This window comes from Hippoglossus stenolepis, chromosome 3 (genome assembly GCF_022539355.2).
Source record: "Hippoglossus stenolepis isolate QCI-W04-F060 chromosome 3, HSTE1.2, whole genome shotgun sequence".
Taxonomy (NCBI): domain Eukaryota; kingdom Metazoa; phylum Chordata; class Actinopteri; order Pleuronectiformes; family Pleuronectidae; genus Hippoglossus; species Hippoglossus stenolepis.
The window spans coordinates 30,105,378-30,125,481 of NC_061485.1; the positions used below are offsets into that span (position 1 = coordinate 30,105,378).

At 40.5% G+C, this 20,104-nt stretch overlaps 1 protein-coding gene across 2 annotated transcripts in view; it reads right to left on the reverse strand.

The window, feature by feature from the left end:
* The window catches only part of cadpsa (Ca2+-dependent activator protein for secretion a), a 171,814-nt gene that overhangs the window by 39,305 nt on the left and 112,405 nt on the right, over positions 1-20,104 (reverse strand). Inside the window, exons 17-23 of one of the 2 annotated variants that reach the window (XM_047339451.1) lie at positions 14,945-15,051; positions 13,057-13,065; positions 11,176-11,332; positions 7,103-7,244; positions 4,693-4,827; positions 2,456-2,611; positions 1,658-1,805 (exon numbers count right to left, since the gene is read on the reverse strand). In XM_047339451.1, the coding sequence (XP_047195407.1) occupies positions 1,658-1,805; positions 2,456-2,611; positions 4,693-4,827; positions 7,103-7,244; positions 11,176-11,332; positions 13,057-13,065; positions 14,945-15,051 (854 nt within the window). The remainder of the gene's footprint in view (positions 1-1,657; positions 1,806-2,455; positions 2,612-4,692; positions 4,828-7,102; positions 7,245-11,175; positions 11,333-13,056; positions 13,066-14,944; positions 15,052-20,104) is intronic. The other variant, XM_035152991.2, reaches the window with a different exon arrangement.

Consider the following 20,104-nt stretch of genomic DNA (forward strand, 5'->3'; position numbering starts at 1 on the left):
AAGCCAACACAAAATCCCAGAGAACATCCAAAGTTCCTTAACAGTTTTTTACTTATTGGGGGAACAAATAACTTGTTCAAGATGATTTACTGAACATGTTATAGACATGTTCAGTAAATGTTATAGATGTTATAGCTTTCAGACATGCACTGAAACCCCTAGATTCTCCGGAGTTTCTCCTCAAGGGCTGTATTTGTAAACGCAAATGTCAGCGTGAGAGTTTCTGCAGACTCTCTGCGAAAACTCTGGAGAAGCCGATGTGAGAACACAGCAGGAGATCCTTAGCAGAACTCACTGAGTGAGTGGGTGTGTTGAGGATCTTTCTAACATGTGAAACAAAAAAAACAAAAAAAACAAAAACAAAACAAATATCTCCAGATGTAAAAGACACAACTGAAGATGTCAAGACAGCTTTTGGTAATAAGAGCTAACGCCGTTGTCGATTTGCTGCAAACCAAAACATGTGATCTCTGCAGCAGAATGAGTACTTCACATCCTGCCCCCGGCTGCTGCCCCACCCTCACCTGAACCCTCCAGAGAATCTGTTGCTATTGTGAATGTTTCGGAGCGGAGAATCTCCCGTTGCATTGTTCATGTGTGAATAGAAAACTCCGGAGGAGGTCCGCCTCCAATTCTCTGGAGTTCCTCCGGAGGTTATGTCTGAAAACGTCCATATATCTATGTTATCTATGTAGTATCTTTATTCTGAGTTGACACAAACTTTGTGACAAGAAGTGACCACAGTCGTCAGGTAAAATGCAAAATTAGAGTCACCCCAGGTTAAGTGTCTTGGATGGAAAGTTAAAGGGCTTCAGCAGTCTACTGTAAGGATGGAAGAGATATTGAGGTCAATACACAAGATGTATATTAATGAATTTATCCATCTTTCATTTTATTTTATCCTTTCAAAAGAATACTTTTGCATCAAATATTATATTTATTGTATTTGATTGCGAAATTTTTTTTTTATTATTATATTATTTATTAATAAAATCCATGTTTTGTTTGTTTCTCCAATGAATCACGGCCCAGAGAGGGACCATAAGACAAATGGAAACTGAGAGGCAGCATTGCTGAGAGGAATCCTTTTGTTGAGCCTTGTAGCACCAACAGAACAGCGAAGGACTATGCAATAATTAATTCATCGTTAGTAATTGGTATCAGTCTCGGGATTCTGTGAAATATGAGATCTATCACTTCTATCCCATGTATATTCAATGCTATCTACACATATGCTAATGAAATCCAAACAATTCAAGTGGAGGAAGACAGACAGGGAAAACTGATGACTAATTATACATTTGGGAATTGGAGGGTGAGATTTCAATTGAATTTGTAGCCACACTTACCCAGTCTCTAACAAACTTTCACAAGACAGAGAGGAGAATAAAAGCAGCAGAAAAGGGAAAAGAAAGATGTGACATGGAACATGTAAAATAATGTGAGTGGTGCAAAAGATGTAAGAAACAAAGTAAGAAAGATGTTTTCAAGTAACAGAGAAAAACACAACGCTTTCACACCTTTATCTGCTAATGCCACTCAAAATCCAAACAATTCATTTTCAGGACCTGCATGTTGTGCTTAAGGACTAAATGGCAGCTTCAATTTGTGTCCCCCTGGGTTATGAAGAGAACCAGTCTCCTATGCCTTTTCCTACCTCCTGCCCCAGGTCCATGGCACACAGCTTGGCTGACTGGGCCTTGGCATCCACCATTACGTTGAACATGGTGCAGATGGACTGTGGCACGCGGAAGTCTGTGGCCCGGCTGCTCCTCTGAAGCTTGGCCTCGAATGCAGCTCGTGTCCTTCAGAGAGGGACAGAAATGTAAAGGGCTGTGGACAGGTTTTTAAAATTGAGCTTCCACACATGAGACTTCTTAAAAGCCATGTCCACAAACTGTGCATTTAGATTTGTTTCTCGGTTTACCACACAACACTCCACACCATATGTGAAGCATTTATCATCAATCAATTAATCAAAATGTATTTGTATAGCCCATATTCACGAATCACAATTTGATCACAGCCTTAACTTTACAGTAAGGCCGTGTTCAGAAAAAAACCCAGTTGTTTCATTCATTTGAAGGAGGCCAGTCCATTCACCAGTATTGTGAGCAAAGAGCGAAAAAGGGTCAGGGTCATCTGGCTGTAATGTGATGAGGTAAAATACACTATTTTTCTTTCACTGCTTATTTCACAACTTCCTTGGAAGACTACATATTTACCTATTTGAGCTTCATTTATTTGCCAGTGAAATGACCTAGTGTGCCAGATTCGTCCTGTCTTACTTTTCTATCAGAAATTTGTAAAAACCTGAAGTAGTATCTTCTCCCTAGTATTTCTTTACAACTATACATTAGTTGATGTTTTGAAAACCACTTTACACACAATCCAGTTACGAATACAATACAACTCAGTGCTGTTGGCTTGCAGTCACATTTAAACAGCGTCTTACCGTTTAATACAGGACTCGATCATGTCACTGGACATCAGTTTCAGTCGAGTCTCCAGGTGTTTGCCAAACTCCTCCTCTGGCCAGTGGAGATCTCTGATGAAGGTCTGCAGAGCGTCCAGCTTCCAGAAGAGATCCTCTGATGTCCCTGAACCATTACTGCAGAACAGCACATGGAGGACAACAACTTTGAAAAGGAGAAAACAGTGGTGTGGTGAAGGAGCTCTTTGGGTTCATGCTCGTGTCAGATTGTAAATATGTTTCACGGACTGGCGCAGACATTTGCACATTTGAAGTGTAGTCTTATCTTATCAAATTGACCTATTTGAAAACATTTTGTGAAACAGGTACAGGGGATATACAGGTAACACAAGAAGAACTTTTCAATAAATACTACATAAAAGACAAAGTCATTATGTCAAGAAAAAAGGCGAACGACTAAATATATCTGTGGTTTCCCTGTTGCGTTCAAAATGTCTTGGGCTTAGACAGATCAGCTGGTGTAAATGAGAGGAAAGTTCCTTGTCTGTGATTTGCTGGTTAACTGGCTCCTTGGTGGCCCCAGGGCAGCCATGAATCAATTAGTTTCAGCAGCTCAGATGGACCTTGGCACAGAAACCACCATGCACAGTGTGATACTCTATGCACCTTTAACATAGTCTTAGGGGAAGCAGGTTCCATACTGTTATAAACACTACACCAAGTGAGTAAAGGTGAACATGTATGAACATTCCATCCTTTCATTTACACACCAAGCAATATTAGTGGGTTAGAGTGTGCGTGTGTGTGTGTGTGTGTGTGTGTGTGTGTGTGTGTGTGTGTGTGTGTGTGTGTGTGTGTGTGTGTGTGTGTGTGTGTGTGTGTGTATGTGTGTGCTGCACCAAGACAGAACAGACAGGAAAGAAAGTAAAGTACTCAGAAAAATGAAGCGGATTCATTTTGCAGTGTGTACATTTCCGAAAAAACAGGAACAAGAGGAACAAAGACAGTTATTGTTATTGTAAGTTATTCTTAATAAATTCTGGGTTCCGTCTTTTTTAAGAAATGATGTCTTTGAGATTGAGGCATATTGATGAAAGAAACTCCAATGTGCTGTGAAATTATCCAATCTGCAAGTCAAAGTCCAATTTATTAATTTCTGGGAAATTTTCAGTTTTTCAACATTAAAAAATGAATGTGTGGAAACCCTCTTTTTGTTACTTTCATTTGGGATAGGGAGTTACACAGGAGAACTGCTGGGACCAGGGGGAACAGTAAGACTGGAGCTGCGTCAGGGGAGAGAAGCCAGGGCCAGGGGTCTACAACATCAGCTCATACAAATACAAATAGTATGTAGGAGTGAAAGGTTTCTGCCACGTTGGTATGAACATGGCTTTAATTGTATGTAAAAAACAACGAGACGGGCAACAGATTACCACATGTATGTTCTCTAACAGTAACTGATGCCGTCCTTCACCTGCCTCCAGGAGTCCTTTCTGCCCTTTTTACAAATCTCTTTTTGGAACAGAAAAATGTCATCCAGCTCATGTGGTATCTTGTATTTGCTAAGTGGACTAGTAATTACATATAAAGTCAAGGTTGAAGCGCTCATCTTCTTTTGTACAAGGAGAACTTCAGGACTGGTATTTTTGAATGTGCATGCACAAGCTCCCAGAAGAGGGAATTAGAGCTGATGTCCTGCGGTGACAGCGTCACACTCTGTGGGATGCTGCAGCGTATGAAGGAGCTTTTACACCTTTGATCCCTGTTGTTGGTGGAGACAACGTTTCGCTTAACTTTTGAAAGTGCTATATATGATGTGTCAAGTGTATATTAAGATATGCAGAGTGCTTTTAATGATAGCACTCACTTTAAATTTATTCAATTACTGGAATATATACTATTACAAAAGTAAAATCCCCACTTTAAAGTATAAATGAAAATGGAATTAATTGGGGAGAATTATTTTTATTTTTATTAATAACTGATTTAGCTTACAAACATCATGCCAATTTATATAAGTAGATGCACAAATATGCATAATATATCATACACAAATTTGATTTCAGTCCCTCTAGCACACATGTACTGCATACTCCAATAGTACTGTATGGTTTTGGATTTGTTTGTTTTAAAAAATATATATATTTTGGATATATAAGTATATATAGGTAAATCTGCTTGGGGTCATATGATTTAGATGCCACATTCATACCAAGGACATGTGTGCATGTCTAAGGCTGGACAAGGCAGATACACACTCTGAGTCCTGATTAGCTGTCATCCAGTGAGGTGGAGAAAAGCTGGGTATTTGTGGGACGTTAACACTTGGAACTGTTAGGTTTGGTACTTTGGCCATTTGGAGGTTGACATTGGGCAGAGTGCTTGTTAGGGTTCTGTGAAGAGAAACAGAATAACAGAAAACAGGAAACATCGATTTTGTGTCAAAGCAGATGCAAATGAGTTGTGAAGAGCAACAGGCAGAAGGTACATTTAAGTCAGACTTTTATCAGAGATGTTGCAGCATCTCCAAATCCAAAATTTGTGCAATTTTTCCACAATCTCACAACAGTGAGCTGAACGGACCTTCTGTATTCATGGTTATAATTAGTTATGATACAAAAGCTCAGTATCTTTGATAATGAGGAAACTACATTTTCAAAAACAGCTGTTTTATTAAACAGAGTGGAACAGCGTTGTTGAAATGAGCATGGTGACTCTGGGGATCTGAACATATGGTACATGATACAGTATGTAAATCTGTGGCAGAGGCAAAATAAAGATACAGTGAAGAACAACACACAGACAGAGAGAGACTTATAGACAGGACCACTGGCATGTGTCTGCTGTGCATCTTACTGTTGGATGACAACACACATTCTTCAAGAGCCCAGGTGGGTTTGATACATAACCAGCATATTAAATGTCTAACACTTTTGAGCTTCATTAAATATTATTAAACATACACAGGTCTTGAAGAGGCAGGTGTCTGTCATTGTGCGATTGGAGCGTCATTGTCCAACAGTCACACATAGTGAGCTTTACATTCAGTGTTCTGATTAGTATATTTATATAGATGTTTACAAAAGCACCTCACCACTGATTTCACTTCACTCTCTCTCTCTTTTACAAATACAAATCTTTTCTAGCCGACAGAACAACCCCTCTAATCTGTTTATGATTTAAAAAACTTTCAACCACTTCAGGTTCTGAGAAAGACTGTGATGGCAGGAGTATTCAGTGTTTTCTGTCCAGGGTTGATTTTAGAGGAGTCCATGGATGTAGAGTGTTACCACAAGGTTTGAAGAATCAGAAGCCATTTTCATGACCTGCGGTTAAAGTCCGGAGAATTGGTTCCGGAATTTACCCAGAGTTTGGCTTTCAAACATGCAAAACGCAGCGGGAGGTTTTCTGGACAGACGCGTTCACAGCAGCAACAAATCCTCCGTATTATTCAAGCGAGACGTGGAGCAGCTGGGTGCAGCAGACAGATCTCTGACATCATACCCGTGTCTTCTACGGGTATGATGCCGCATTTTCTTCGAGAGATATTTGTTTTGTTTTGTTTTTCTTTATTTTTGCGTGTTAGAAGCGTCATACAACCCCCCCACTCACTCACTCACAGTAAATCCAGAGTGGGATCCCCTGCAGTGCTCACACATTGAATTCCCCTGAATTTCTACTGACTTAACACTAGGAGGCACTTCCGAGAATGTCAGCTGATAATCAGGAGCCTATCGGACATTTGCGTACACACATTCACCTCCTACGGAGAAAATAGGTTCTGTGGAGTTCATGTCTGAAAATAGCTAGAGAATGAATCAGCTGTGGAACAGTCAATTCTTGACCAGGTCCTAACAACTTGATGAAGTTCTAAGACTTTTTGCACACCCCACAATTAATGTTGGACTTTTTGGGTCCATGAAATAATAAGTGCATTATCATGAAGAGATGTTTTAATGTATATTGAAGTTACTTTTTGGAATTTTAATTTGTCATGAACTTGTGTTTGGACTTTGCTTTGTATATCAGTGTATACTGTGTTTAACTGTTACCCTTCTTTCAGTCTCAGTTCAGTTACTTTATTGGAATCCTTGTGTTGTGTCATTTCCTGTTTTATTTTGACCTTCACCTCTTGTTTCACCTGTGTCTCATTTAGCTGTGTCTCAATTCAGGAGCCGGATCCTTCAGAGACCTTTCCAGCAGGCGCTGGCTGCATCCTTTGGGCTGACGCCTCCTCTGTATCTGCACTGGGGTTCTTAGCTGACATCTCTTCTGCTCCATTGTTGGACTATACAAGGTCTGTTGCTGATCTCCAGTCAGAGGTCCAGCCAGACACTGTTCCTAATCCCTAGTCACCGGCCCAGCTGACATCTGCCCCTTGTCTCCACTCCTTCATCTTCAGGCTGGTCAACCTCTGTTTCTGATAGGCCTTGTAATTGCTTTTTCACTTCAAAATAAACAGTGTCTAATATGCCCCGTGGTTCCCATAAGAGAGTCATAACCAACTGACTGAAGGTGTAGTAATAATTAAGAATTAAAGAATCAAGAATCAAAAGAATCACAATCCATGCTATATCTGTACAAAGATATGCAGAGTGAAACTCCTGAAGGAAGCTACGATACCTGAGGAACAATAGTAAAGGTGAAGTGAATTAAAAGTATCCTTACTTGACAGGTTCCCAGGATTCTCTTTCAAAGCCTCTGTGAATGGATTGAGCAATGGAGGACTCCATCAGGTCCACGTAGCGCACTACCAGGGGGGCGTAGAGGTCCTGCAGGTGTTTGTGAAACTTCCCATTGCACATGTTATCTGAGAGAGGGAACAAAGAAGCACACTTGACCACAGACAGTAGCAGGCACCGCTGAGCGAGTGTGGGATTGAGTCTGTGATACGAGCCCACATGGTTAAAATGTACATTCAATATCTGTTTCCAAGTAATCTAGTGAGAGATACACTTTTTAGTATGCATTACTGTGTACACATGTTGATGCTAACAAAACCACACAAGGAAAAGGCCTGTCGACACAGAGAGACACATTGTTCAGTAATAGGTCACATTTCACTCAGGCATCAATAATCCAAAGGGGCTTTTTATACTTTTAAATGTTTATGTGCCTGTTCTGTTATGAGACAAATCTGAAAGGCAGTGAGATGATTAACAGAGAGGCCCTGTCCTAGATGGTGATAATGGACAAGAGTTGGTGTTTGTGGCTGGCTAGCTCTTCATTAGCAGGGATGACACAGCGTATTCTCTTTCAATCTCTCCAAACAAAAGGTCGGAGTCTCAGGGTATTTCTAAATTCAACTCGTCACACACATTTCCCCAAGTCTCCGCCGGCTCCCAACTGGTAAAAAGGCAACACTGACAAAGACCACAGGAGATAAAATGGAGGCCAGTGTGTGCTAATGTGATGCCTCACGGCTCCATGCAGTGTGTCTGCTTTTCCTCTCCCTCTCCCTCTTTGTTTTTCTCTCCCCCTCTGAGCATGTGTGTGTTTGTGTTTGTGTGGTGCTGGCATTGGAGTCAAGGTCACTGATACACACTAGGTGCAATGTTTGTTGTGCTCCCTGATTGCCACTCTCCCAATTAGCCACTTGAGCGGCTGCTGTCCACTTGGATGTGTTGTGTCCAGGAGTGTGTTCCCAGGGCTCGCTCTGGCCCAGCTACCACTGCTTTAGACATCATTAACTCCTCGAATGGCAGCCCGACTTTGGCGCCTGTCTAGTGCCAAGGCTATTTACTGCTACATAAGTGCACCGCTGTGGGGCAACAGCGCAGATGACCTTCTGTGGAAAAGATGTCCCCATGATGTTGTGCTTTGCCTTGCTAAAGTGTGGACTTGTTACGCTGTTTGGGCGATGGGGGGCTCTGTTGGGTCTTCTCTTGGTATTGATGATGGTTTGTTTAGGGATGACCCTCTGGTGATACTGCTACACACTAACAGTGTGGGCTGAGGCTTTGCTTGATGACAGCCAATCAGAAGAGGAAGGATGGTACACTGGATTTATTGTCTCCATTGTCTCCACTGATATCACAAATAAGGGTCAGGTTAATAATCATGACTTGTAGCACTGTCTTCTGTGTGACCCTGATGTCATGTAATCTGAGGTTGAAGACTAACAGATTTCCTTCATTACCAACTGAGAGGTGGAGAATGATATTGGTGAGTATATAACAGGAAATAAGCATTGTGAGCTTGACCTCTACTACGACATCAAAGTCAGGATGTCACATTCTCTGCTGCTTAAATTTGTCTTCAAGGTTTAGGCAAGTGAGAAATTGTATCCCAGTAAAAAATACTTTAATTTGTGCAAAGATCTACTCTGACAACAAAGAGCAAATCTAAATGAACCTTTTCTGATTGGCACAGAGGAGAGGATCAGAGAGAGAGAAAATATGAGCGAGTGTGCAATGTTCTGACAGTGCACAAAGTGTATAGAGTAAAACTGAATCAAAGGGGTATATATTTGGACACTAATGTGGATAATGACAAACCCTAAAATGCATTTACTGAGCACAGAATAGAATTTTATTTGCTCAAACAAAAAAGTTTCTTTTGGATTGCATATCATTTTTCTTCAAAATATAATTAATGTGCTAGCAAAAGGTCTTCTGTGCTCCAAATCTCAAATTGCTCAACAAATTTCACACCATAAAAATACCCCAAAAAGCGTATTATAAAAAACCTGGTGTAACTGTGGAGGAGCCTGACTCTTCAAAATCAACATCAGTGCAGAGTGCATCTATCTATCACATTCACATGCTCTGTCCTATTTGTGCATAAATCCACAGCTGAGGAAAAGTCTCGATCAAACTGACCATTTCCTCCTGTTTGAGTGATGATGTCAGAAACTTTAGTGTCTACGCTGTGAGAAACAACACATGTTCTGTTGGTTTTAACTGAATTTTTAACAATAGAAATTCAAAATAACACAAAGCCTTATCTCTCCATATCAATATAGGTGTTATTGAAAATGGCGGGTTTGAAAGAAAGATCAAAATGATGCTGACTACCAAAAGTTGCTCCACAGTGTGTGCAGCTCATTAATATACTAGTGTAATAGACAAGGTTTTTGCTGGTGTCTTGCATTACAGCTTTTTCGAAGCACAATTTGTAGCCAGTCATTTGCTGTCAGTTGGGGTCTGTTTTTAATCACCACTGTGATATTGCTAGCTGCTGTAGCTATGTCCATTGCTATGTACTCCAGTAGCAATTTTCCCACAACAGACAATATGGAGCAAAGAAGTGGCCAATTTGAAGACACTAACAAGTGAGCATAACAAGCTATTTGCAGTCATCTCTGCTGGGCTGAATGAGTGGCCGGCGCTCTGCCTTCTCCTTGACTCCTGCCTGACAAACTGAAAAGGGGAAGCATTCCCCAGGGACAATTAGCACCCTGCAGATTGAGTCCTCATTGTAACAGTGTATCCTTTACAGCACCACGGACAGCTCCACAGTGTTCCTGCAGGCAAGTGTGAGCAGTTCATTAGAGAGATGACTGGCCTACAGCAACCAGCAGCATCAAGACCTGACTATTATCTTCAGTTAGACACTCTTGTCTCTGCTCTTTCTTGCACGCACAGACACACACACACACACACACACACACACACACACACACACACACACACACACACACACACACACACACACACACACACACACACACACACACACACACACACACAGGACTTATACTGAAAATCTGTAAAGTACTTTAAGGCCCATGTGTCATCTGACTCACGTGTGTCTAACAGAACAGAAATGTTTCTATTTCAATGAGTCCAACCTAAGCTGCATCACAGCTTGTGCTATACGTTGCACTGTGCCCTCGTGGATATGAGTATCTTTACACTACACTAACCACAGAGATTGTGTGTTGGATTCTGAGCACTGCTAAAACATGCGCAGTCAGTACTGTGTATCCTGTCCTTACAGAGCTGCTTCTGATGCTCCGCTAACACGCTGTTAATGCTACCCATCCTGTCTAGTAGCAGTCTAGTAGCAGTGCAAAAGCAAGAGACATCACGGAAACAAAGCTACTTCTAATCATTCATAGGACAGTCTTTTAGGAATGTACCACTTTTCAAAATTAGCAAAGTGAGTTGGATGAATCACTGGAAATAATGATATTTAGATATCAAAAGTTGAATAGATGGAAGAGAAAAGTGCTCAGCAGAAAGCATATGATAAGGAGCTGCAACAGAAAAACGAGGTAGAGGTAGAGGTGACATAAACCCTGTTTGTCATGCAGCAGATGATATATTGACAAACAAGACTCAGCTATGACAGAAAACACATAGCTGAAATATATTGGAAGGAAAATTAGAGTTGGCATGGCATCTTTTGTAATAATTTTATACATGATGTGGCCCAAGTCCCTCATGTTTACCATCATGAAGGATTGGATTTAGTTATGTAGGTTATGCAGGCTTTAATCACTCCTGTGATGAACAACTTAATTTTGGGACATTGTAATAATGTCTGAAATTAATGCACAAAGGTTCTAGAATCAGAGTAGGTACAGCAGAATGCACAGAATGTATACAAATGCAGATTTGTTGTAAACAATGTAAAATGGTTGACAAGGTCTGTTGTCAAGTATGCATCTACAACCCTGAGTCAGGAATCTAGACCCCCATGATCCTTCCTCACTTAAAATCAACTGCAGCTATACTTCAGTCTCCTCACTGACTTGTATGTTAGGTATCAATATCTCACATATCTATGTCACTCACAGTCCATCCTCAGGAAGTCGTTGAGCAGTTGGAAGAGGGGGAAACTGTCCCAGCTGTCTGGCGGCTGGACTTCAAGAGCTGCGTCCATGTCGGCTGAGTAGAGACACAGGAAGGTCTCAGCATGCTCCACCATCACATCTGACCACCAGGCAAAGGCCTTCACTCAGAGGAAGGTAAAGACAGAGAAAAGAAGCCAAAATACAGGGATAGGAGGGAAATCAAGAGGTTGAGAGGGAAAGAAATAAGTATATAATAATAAATACGACAGAGAGGACATATAAGTGCTCCCCAATGGGAAGAAATTTACAATTCACAGTTTAAATCTCATTTAGCATAAACACATTGGTTGTTAACCCCACTGATTCATTGCAAGGGTTCGTGGTTTTCTCTCACATTTCACCATATGAGATCAAGAAGTTGCTTCAATGACTTCACTGCACGATCTCCAGGGCAGGATTCTTCACAACTCAAAGCAGAAAAAACAGAGCTTGGGCACGGAAGAATCACACACTTTTCTATTGGCCCACAGAGGAAACAGCAGCAGCTCCTCAGCAGACGTGGCAGGGAGCTACTTAAACACTCACCCGCTGCTCCTTCAGTGAGTCAATCAGAAAAAAGGAGCCAGCGAGCTGTGCCGCACTCATCTCCCCATCAAACAGACACAGTGAAGTGACTGTGCAGGGACCGGTCTACTCTCATGCACATCAGCAACACTCGCTTCTCTCCATGCACCCCCACTCTTGCCAGGCCTCTTAAGAGGGACCCCCGAGGATCCATGGTGTTTGCTCATTCACATCAAGCTGTCAACGCTGTAATGTGAATGTACCCATGGGCTTACGTGGTTGTAGGTGTGGAGGGGGTGGGGGGGGTCATGCACTTGCCATGGTGTTGGGTAGTTTGGCATGAAGGTGCATCCAGTCAGTGTCCCTCATGTAATCATCATTTATAACTATCGGGCTGTTGCACTAGTGTTTTTTTAGAAAATGATGGGCCATTCTCACATGTGTAGTAAACCATGTGGAAGTCTCTAGGTGAAAATTGGTGATTACATGAGAGGCACAAATTGGGACCACAATTACCAGAATTAGAGCCAAATAAGTAAAAATGAATAAAAGCTGTTTGCATTGAATTGTGATAACCTTTAGATCTGAATGTGTCTACATTATGAACTGACAATAAATCAATAAACAAATAAAATCATTGGAATCAACACCAATATTTGCCAGAGTTGGAGTTAGGCTAGTTTACAGATGTGCTCACAACGGCTTTTTTTTATATTTCATATAGCATGATTCACTGAATTGCATGGGGTGTGATAATGTGATCTCCGAGCATGCCTCACATTCTCTCCATTGTGGCTGCTGAAATATCCAATGGAGATGGAAAGGAATGGTTACTTTAAGGGGAGGAGAGGTGACATAACATCTTCCCAAAGTTTTCTTACTGAACTGCAATAAATGGCATATGGCTAAACACTGGAATCAGGTTAGCATATTTAGGGATGGTTTGGGGTAGACTCTTAGAAAGCAACGTACAGAGTTATACGGTTTGAGCCAAGAGGTTCCACAATTAGAACCAAAAGTCAGAACTCTGGACTTTGTTTTCTCAGAGCACAAGTAAATGGGTCCAACAAACACATTGCCTAAGTGCTTGTCTGTGTTCTTCATCAGCAAAGGCAAAACTGTTGCTAGCTTAGACGCTAACAAGCACTGCCACAAGCACTTCATTAGCAGTGATCACAAGCTGAACGGGGTTTTAGGTCATTGTTGAGAAGGGAAACATTACTGATCCTTTGCAACAATAGCCGTGTTATAAAGTGCATGCAAAGGACTTCAGGGAAGGGTAGGAGATGGGGCACATGGCACTGAGAATTTCACATACCTCTTTTCCCTGTTCAAACATTTCCCCGCAAACCAAATAAGTCAGTGAAATAAAAAGCAGAGAGGGAGTCAATTTTGTTTTGTTTAAATAGCAAAGTGACAAAAATGTGATTTACAGTAATGTATGTACATTACACAGCATTTACAGCAAAAGCACAAAAGATCGTTAAATGCTTTCTTCATGTTTGCGGCTCATTTGATTCATCTTCTGAAACGAATCCCGAGATCCACTGTAAGTATTTTAATGATTTTAAAAACTGAACTGAGGCAATGGTAAACATATTCTATGAGAACGAATGAGGTTTCTGAAGTCAGCCAATGCTCCAAATATTAACCAAACTCTGTGACTGATGAATCTGATGTAGTGAAATTCTACCTGCTGACAGTGTACTCTTCACTAAATCTGGCATTTCTACAAAACAAAACAAAAATGTGTAGCATTAGGCTCACATTCCAGTGCAACGGTTATAGAATCATACTAGATTTAGATATGTTTTGTAATTTTAATTTGAGAAAACCATTTGCTCCCACCGAGACGTGCAATCTTCCTTCTAGCGAGGACTTCATTTGGACTGAAATGGGAGTACACTGTCAGCAGGACGACATATCTTTCAGGTCATTGTAGGTGTGACTGGACAGGTTACACAGACTGTTACTAATATCACACTACACTACACTATGGACCAATGAAATGTGTCTACAAGACACTAACAGGTGCTAAACTGATAACATAAAGTGGAGAAAAAAATCCACACAATATGGCACTCATTAGGGGCGACTGAGGGGGGAAGAGCTGTGTACCTCTAACCAGAAGTCGGCGGTGCAAACCCATATTCCCCCATTCTGCATTCCGAAGTGTCATTGGGCAAGATACTGAACCCCAAATGTCCCTTTCTCATAGAGAAAATGCTGCACATACAACATAGATGCACTGTATGGATGTGTGTGTGAATAGGTGAATGGCAAAAACTGTACTGTAAAGTGGTCATCAAGACTAGAAAAGCACTATATAAATACAGACCATTTACCATTTAATGCATTTTAATAAAAGTGACATTTTATGTAGTTTGAAACGTCACTGGTTGTTGTCTGTTTACAAAAAAGAGCCAATAATAGATACAAATATCGCGTGACATATATAATATATTATTTCAGAAAGTCATTGGAATATTTTACCAGAATTTTTATATCTTGTTATGAAAAAAAGTAAATCAGCTATCTAAGGTGATATAACGGAGATTGTAAGAATATTAAACATGACTTGGAATGCTTTAGTCAAAACATACATTTTTAATGACTCAGTATTTGCAGTGCATATGTTTATGCAGTCCTGTTCAGTAATCTAACACACTGACCCCCTTCTGTTTAGCTGACAGAAAACAAAAAATAAACACTAATTTTGAATTGTATGCCTGTGGACATTACATTGCTGGAAATTTCCTAACATTGTAACTAAACTGCTCACTTGTTTAATCTCAGGCAAATGCCTTTAGTGAATGTGTTTATTGTATTTAATGTTTTTACTTATGTCTGATTTGATGCAGCAGCGCCCATAATCCAAAACAACTTTCTCCCACGGGAGACAATAAAGGAACCTTAGCCTTAAGTCACCTGAGAAACTGAACCCTATCTGATAAGACCCTTTTCTTGATCGTACGATGATGGAATGAAGATTTTTCTCAATATGGGTATGCTCGTGTGAAAGCTGACGGATCTCACTGACATATCAATAGACGAGACAGCTTGTAGAGGGATGACCCCAGCTGCTTTCAATAGCCCCACTTTCTCTCATTACCAGCCCATACTGCCCTGAAACTGCAGGCCTGTGCGTGAGTGTGTGTGAGAGAGAAAGAGAGAGCAGATGCATACACATATGCAGGCACACGTACCTCAGCGTGGTGTTCCTCATTTTGCTGAAGGACCTCAATCACCAGCTCGGCCAGGCGGATGGTGTCCTCCAGCTTTTTGGCAGGAGTGACTAAACGCCCTACATTCTCTGGAGCACAAATGTCAAAGGTTAGGGTTTGTAGCCTCCAAGTTTGATCAGTAACTCTTCTTCCTTAAACTGACACTGTATGCATGCAACCTTAAGTGTATATGAACAGACTTTTTAAGATTTTTGAAAAAATAAATCTTTTGTTTTAACTGCAGTATTTGGTAGGCTACACAAGTAAACAACATGCATGCTATCCTGCTTACTCCCAAACACAGGAGCTAAAGGATTAAGTCACTCACAAATTTTGGATATAGTTGCTGCCTCAAAAGTGATCCTTAGTCCAGTTTATAGCCTGAGCCTAAATCACTGGGACAATCTCATGGTCATATTCAAATTACAAGAATGAAATATCAACTTATTATAATTAGGGCTGGGTATCAGAGATGAGTACATTTTAGTCAAATTTTTTGGGTTTTTTTTAAATCGTTTTGTTAATTGCCTGCTATTTTTTCTTGAAGCCACATCCAGCTACATTTAACACATTGCTTGTTCTACCCAGCCCTAGTTATACTGTTATACCAGCTCTATTACATATTTGATGTAAACACTATTCCCATGAGTGCCAAAGTTGGGTGGCAGGAAATAGTGATCCTCTGTGGTATGTAGCAAATGAATCACGTGCCAACAGCAATGATGTCATCCAGAGAGAATGTGGCTATAATGATGAGGGATGTAAACAGCATGTACATTGAACACTCATCATGCAATGATGTGGTGGGTATGTTGTGCTGATTTCCTCAGAATCTGACCTTTAAGGTTGTGAGGCTGCATCTCATTGTGTTTGTATTATGAGGAAATGTAGAGGGCATTTCATGTAATTTTGACTTCACCATGCCGGTTCCAAGAGAGGACCAAAGTTATACCATGGCGAGATAGTGCACTTGACTCCGATCACTTGACAGTTGCCTGCTGGCAGTGACTAAACATGGGTACTTTTTTATTTAGCCCAGCTTTATATTTGGCCATGGTATAAGCATGATAATGCACCCCAAGGCTATCTGATATAGAAGCTAATGGATTCTGCATTAGAAATACAATGATACAAAGCAGAGTGCTTCCATTTCATCCATTGTCTTCAAGTATCAGGACACCAAATTCTGCATTATCACTTACAATAGAGCAGCAGAAAAGTTAGCAGGTAAGCCTTAAATGGTGAGGGTCTAAAGGGAAAACTCACTCAACTCAACTCACTGAGATTGGAAAGGTTGGTGTGCTTAATATTGATATCAATACTTAACATTTAGTATGACCCTCCAAGGATACGATCAAAACTGAAATGGCCCTTGATAAGAAAAAGGTTCCCAACTCCTGCTTAAACTTTAGAATTCTTATTCTTGGTCCAACCTCCTCTCTGAGACATGCTGTTTTTAAGAAGATCTTAAGAGGCTTAAGAGCCTCATTTTCCAAACATCATGCTGTTTCTTTTATCTGCTTGTCTGTGTTTTGTTCTCTCTTGTCCAACAGTATAACTATTGTGTGTGTGTGTGTGTGTGTGTGTGTGTGTGTGTGTGTGTGTGTGTGTGTGTGTGTGTGTGTGTGTGTGTGTGTGTGTGTGTGTGTGTGTGTGTGTCATGCTCATTCTGTTGGATACGTAAGAACACATCCACTTGAATTGGCCATGTCAGTCATGACTGTGTTCAGTTCACCTACTAGCAGAGCTCTTTTGGCCCATTGAGGTCGTGGACAGCTCAGCAGGATGATGGGAGATTGTTTGGTTGAGCTTAAGTCAAGCTAGCATGGCTGAGAGCTTTTACAGAATGGAACTTTATACTGGTTCAAAGGGGGATTGTCAAGTAATATTTTGTATAAACTTTTACTTTGTATAACGGACTACAGTTTTTCAGATATAATTATATGATTTTTATGACTATAAATTGATAGAGCTTCATTATTATCAAGTATTTCTCGGTGCTATACAAAGGTATCTGAACTTGCTTGAGGAAGTTGAAGACAGTATATTTGTTTCAGATAAGAAGTGAAACATATTTACCCTGTTGCCTTCATATAGCTCTTTCTTGTTTTTTACTTTAGTCTTTATACAAATATATTGTCTCGCACTATTATAATTCAAAATTCAGGTGCCCTATGTTTTAAGAGAGACTTGAAAATTGCTATTTGTAAGGGTTACAGCAAAAGCTGTGGTATTAATTATGATGGCTAAACACTACACTAGAAAATGTGCCATTTAGTGACACAGCAATAGCATTAAATCAAAAAAATAATAATAATACTGGGCCAGCCACATCAACCTGGCCATGAAGAGATAAATGGGTAAGAATTTTCACTCGGATTATTTCGATTTTTCCAAGAGCAATAATAGTTCCTAAAAATGCTCAATATAGTTTATTTAAGTTCTGTGCCCTTCTCCAAGAAAAGGCTGGGTCTTAGATTGAAATGCTTTAAATACCAGTCATGCAAACATTTTAATTCCATGCTTGCACTTTGCCTCTGTTGAGTAATTTATCTGCTGAAGTTGTTTTCACTGGTAACATCTGAAACAAATAAATTGCTGCATTTTTCAATCATCGACTCATTCCTGCACTTCTGTAAAATTTGTTCAAATATATTTTGTTCCTATTTTGCACCTACTTTATAGACTTGTTTTATTATTATTTTTCCTATTCCTGCAAAACCTACTCAGTGTCAATAAAGGTTCCATCTCCATTGAGATTCAGAGTAATGAAAAACACCACATGGGGGAAGGGGGGGCACTTATGCTGTCACAACATTCCTGACACATGTCCTGTAGAGTTTCTCTGCCTTTGCTGACCAATGCAACAGGAAGATTGTGACAGGGTTTATGGTGGTATGATATAAAGTAGACTGGATGTGTTCCGGTCAGGAACAGCAGAGGTTAGGCATACAGCACAACGTCACCTGGATTCTTCAGTTTTTTCTGAGATTTATCCACTAAGTAAGGAAGTTCAATTTAGAGAAAAACTGAATGGGTTGCAGGGATGGACAGGAGGTAAAGAGAGAGGAGGGAAAGAGTCCGGTAGAGGGTGTAAGAGAAGAGATCCTTCAGTACAAGTAGTCAAAGCAGAGGAAATAGAAAAAAGGTGTCAGAAATAAAGGTAAAGGTTAAATTGACATTTAAGTATCAATCCATTTGGCATGTAACAGCAGTCTCTAAACCAGAGGGTACTTCCTCATTTTGTTATATAGGAAGAATATATCAGAAGAACAAACAAAAAGAAAAACACAAAGAATCTTCAATATAACTCAAATCTAATATGGGAAAAAGCATAAATATCTGTTAAAATTGTACATCAATACCAACATGAAAATGTGCTTTCATTCAAAAACAGAGGCCCGTTCACGATGGAAATGTGTAATTTACAAAGATGTTTCACTCAAACCTCAGAGAACTGACTAAAATACCCTTTACATAAATACAGGATGTGGGTGCCCTGATTGAATGTATCATGCCCATAAACACTTCAGAGTATTTACACACAAGCAAAGTAAAAATGCATTCAAGTCACAGACAGATAAAGAACATTTTGGGCAAGACATACAACAAACTCACAGAAAGATCAGAGTATGTTGTGCTTTTGAAACATATCAAGAAACAGCTTGACTTTTAGACTTAAACAACAGGTACAAACCTACAAACACACCAATGCAAGGCAGAAATGAGAGGTTGCTTGTTGTGGTTAGATGTGCTGGTTTTAGGAGGAAAATCAAAGTGCAGAGGTGGGGGTAAGGCTGGGGAATGAGGAAGGTACTCACGAATGGTTAAATCCATCACTTGAGACGCCAAGCAGAAGACAGGGTGCTCATACATCTCTCTCTTTTTCCCTATAGAGAAAGAGGGTGGATACCGAGGCATGCGAGAGGCCAGGGTCAGAGTGGATGAGCACAGAGGTCACCAGGGTTAGACTGATATGAAGTTTTCAAGGCCCATGTCTGTCATTTTTGTCTTGCTAATAAGTATATCATAATTTCATAATTGTCATTGGAACATATTGGCATATTCAATTCAAATCAAAATGAATTGTTTCAAAGGTGCAATATGTACTATTTTGAAATCAGAATGTAATATTAGCCAGTTAATCACAGTACCAGTGGTGGCTGTAGGTACTGCAGTGTGCACGACAGTTTTACGACAGGCTGCCGGAAAGGGTTTGTTGTTGTTCTGAGAGAGCTGTAGAAGTTATGTGCTTCACAATAAAGTTAACTGTTTGAACTGAAGTCGTGGTCTGCGAGTCATTAGACATAACAACGCTGGCCAGCCAATACAGTGACAGTAGCTGGGCTTCACCCACAGTGATGCTATGTTAGAGGGATGGAGCATATCCTCTCTACATAGACTTCTGAAACAATTTGGCAACATTTAAGACACTTACCCAGTGCCACGCATCCAAAACACACTTGACACCTTCCCAATTATCCACACATTGGATCTTGCCTCTGGTTGTTGTTCAAACTGACCGCCACAGCCCATCAAGGGAAAGTCTTCTGTACCAGAAGTCAATTGTTACAATGGAAGTTCCTGCCATGTTAACTGGCAATATTCTAGCAGCTGATGGAATATGTCTTAGCTGGCATATAGTGGGAGATCAGCCTGAGCTACATGGTTGCATACTGCACATATCAGAAATGCTCTGGTAAAGTCAAGTTTTTAATAGGCTGCCCGACTGTCAACAGTTTGTCAAAGACACTGCAGTCAATCCCCTCCATGTGCTGACCAGAAAATACGGCTGTTTCTTGGACAACGGAATGCCAGGCAGCATTCAGTCTCAGTCAGCTAACCATCATACCAGTCCTGGGTCTCCCTGCTCGGTCCAATTTGATACTGAACACCAAGTAAAGGCAGCAGTGTCATAACGTCACAATAAGTTGTAAGCTGTCCAAAACCAAACAGAACTATTGCACCCACCATAGCAGTAGTCTGACAAAATGAACGAACCTGAGGCCAAGCACCTTAAGATGCTACAGTTGGGAAAAATCTGGGTTTGAATGGGACAGCTTTGTATTTTAATCAAGAGAAAATGTCCTTTCAGCTGGAAATGATCTGGTACTATGTAAAATGGCATGTAGAAAATGAAGA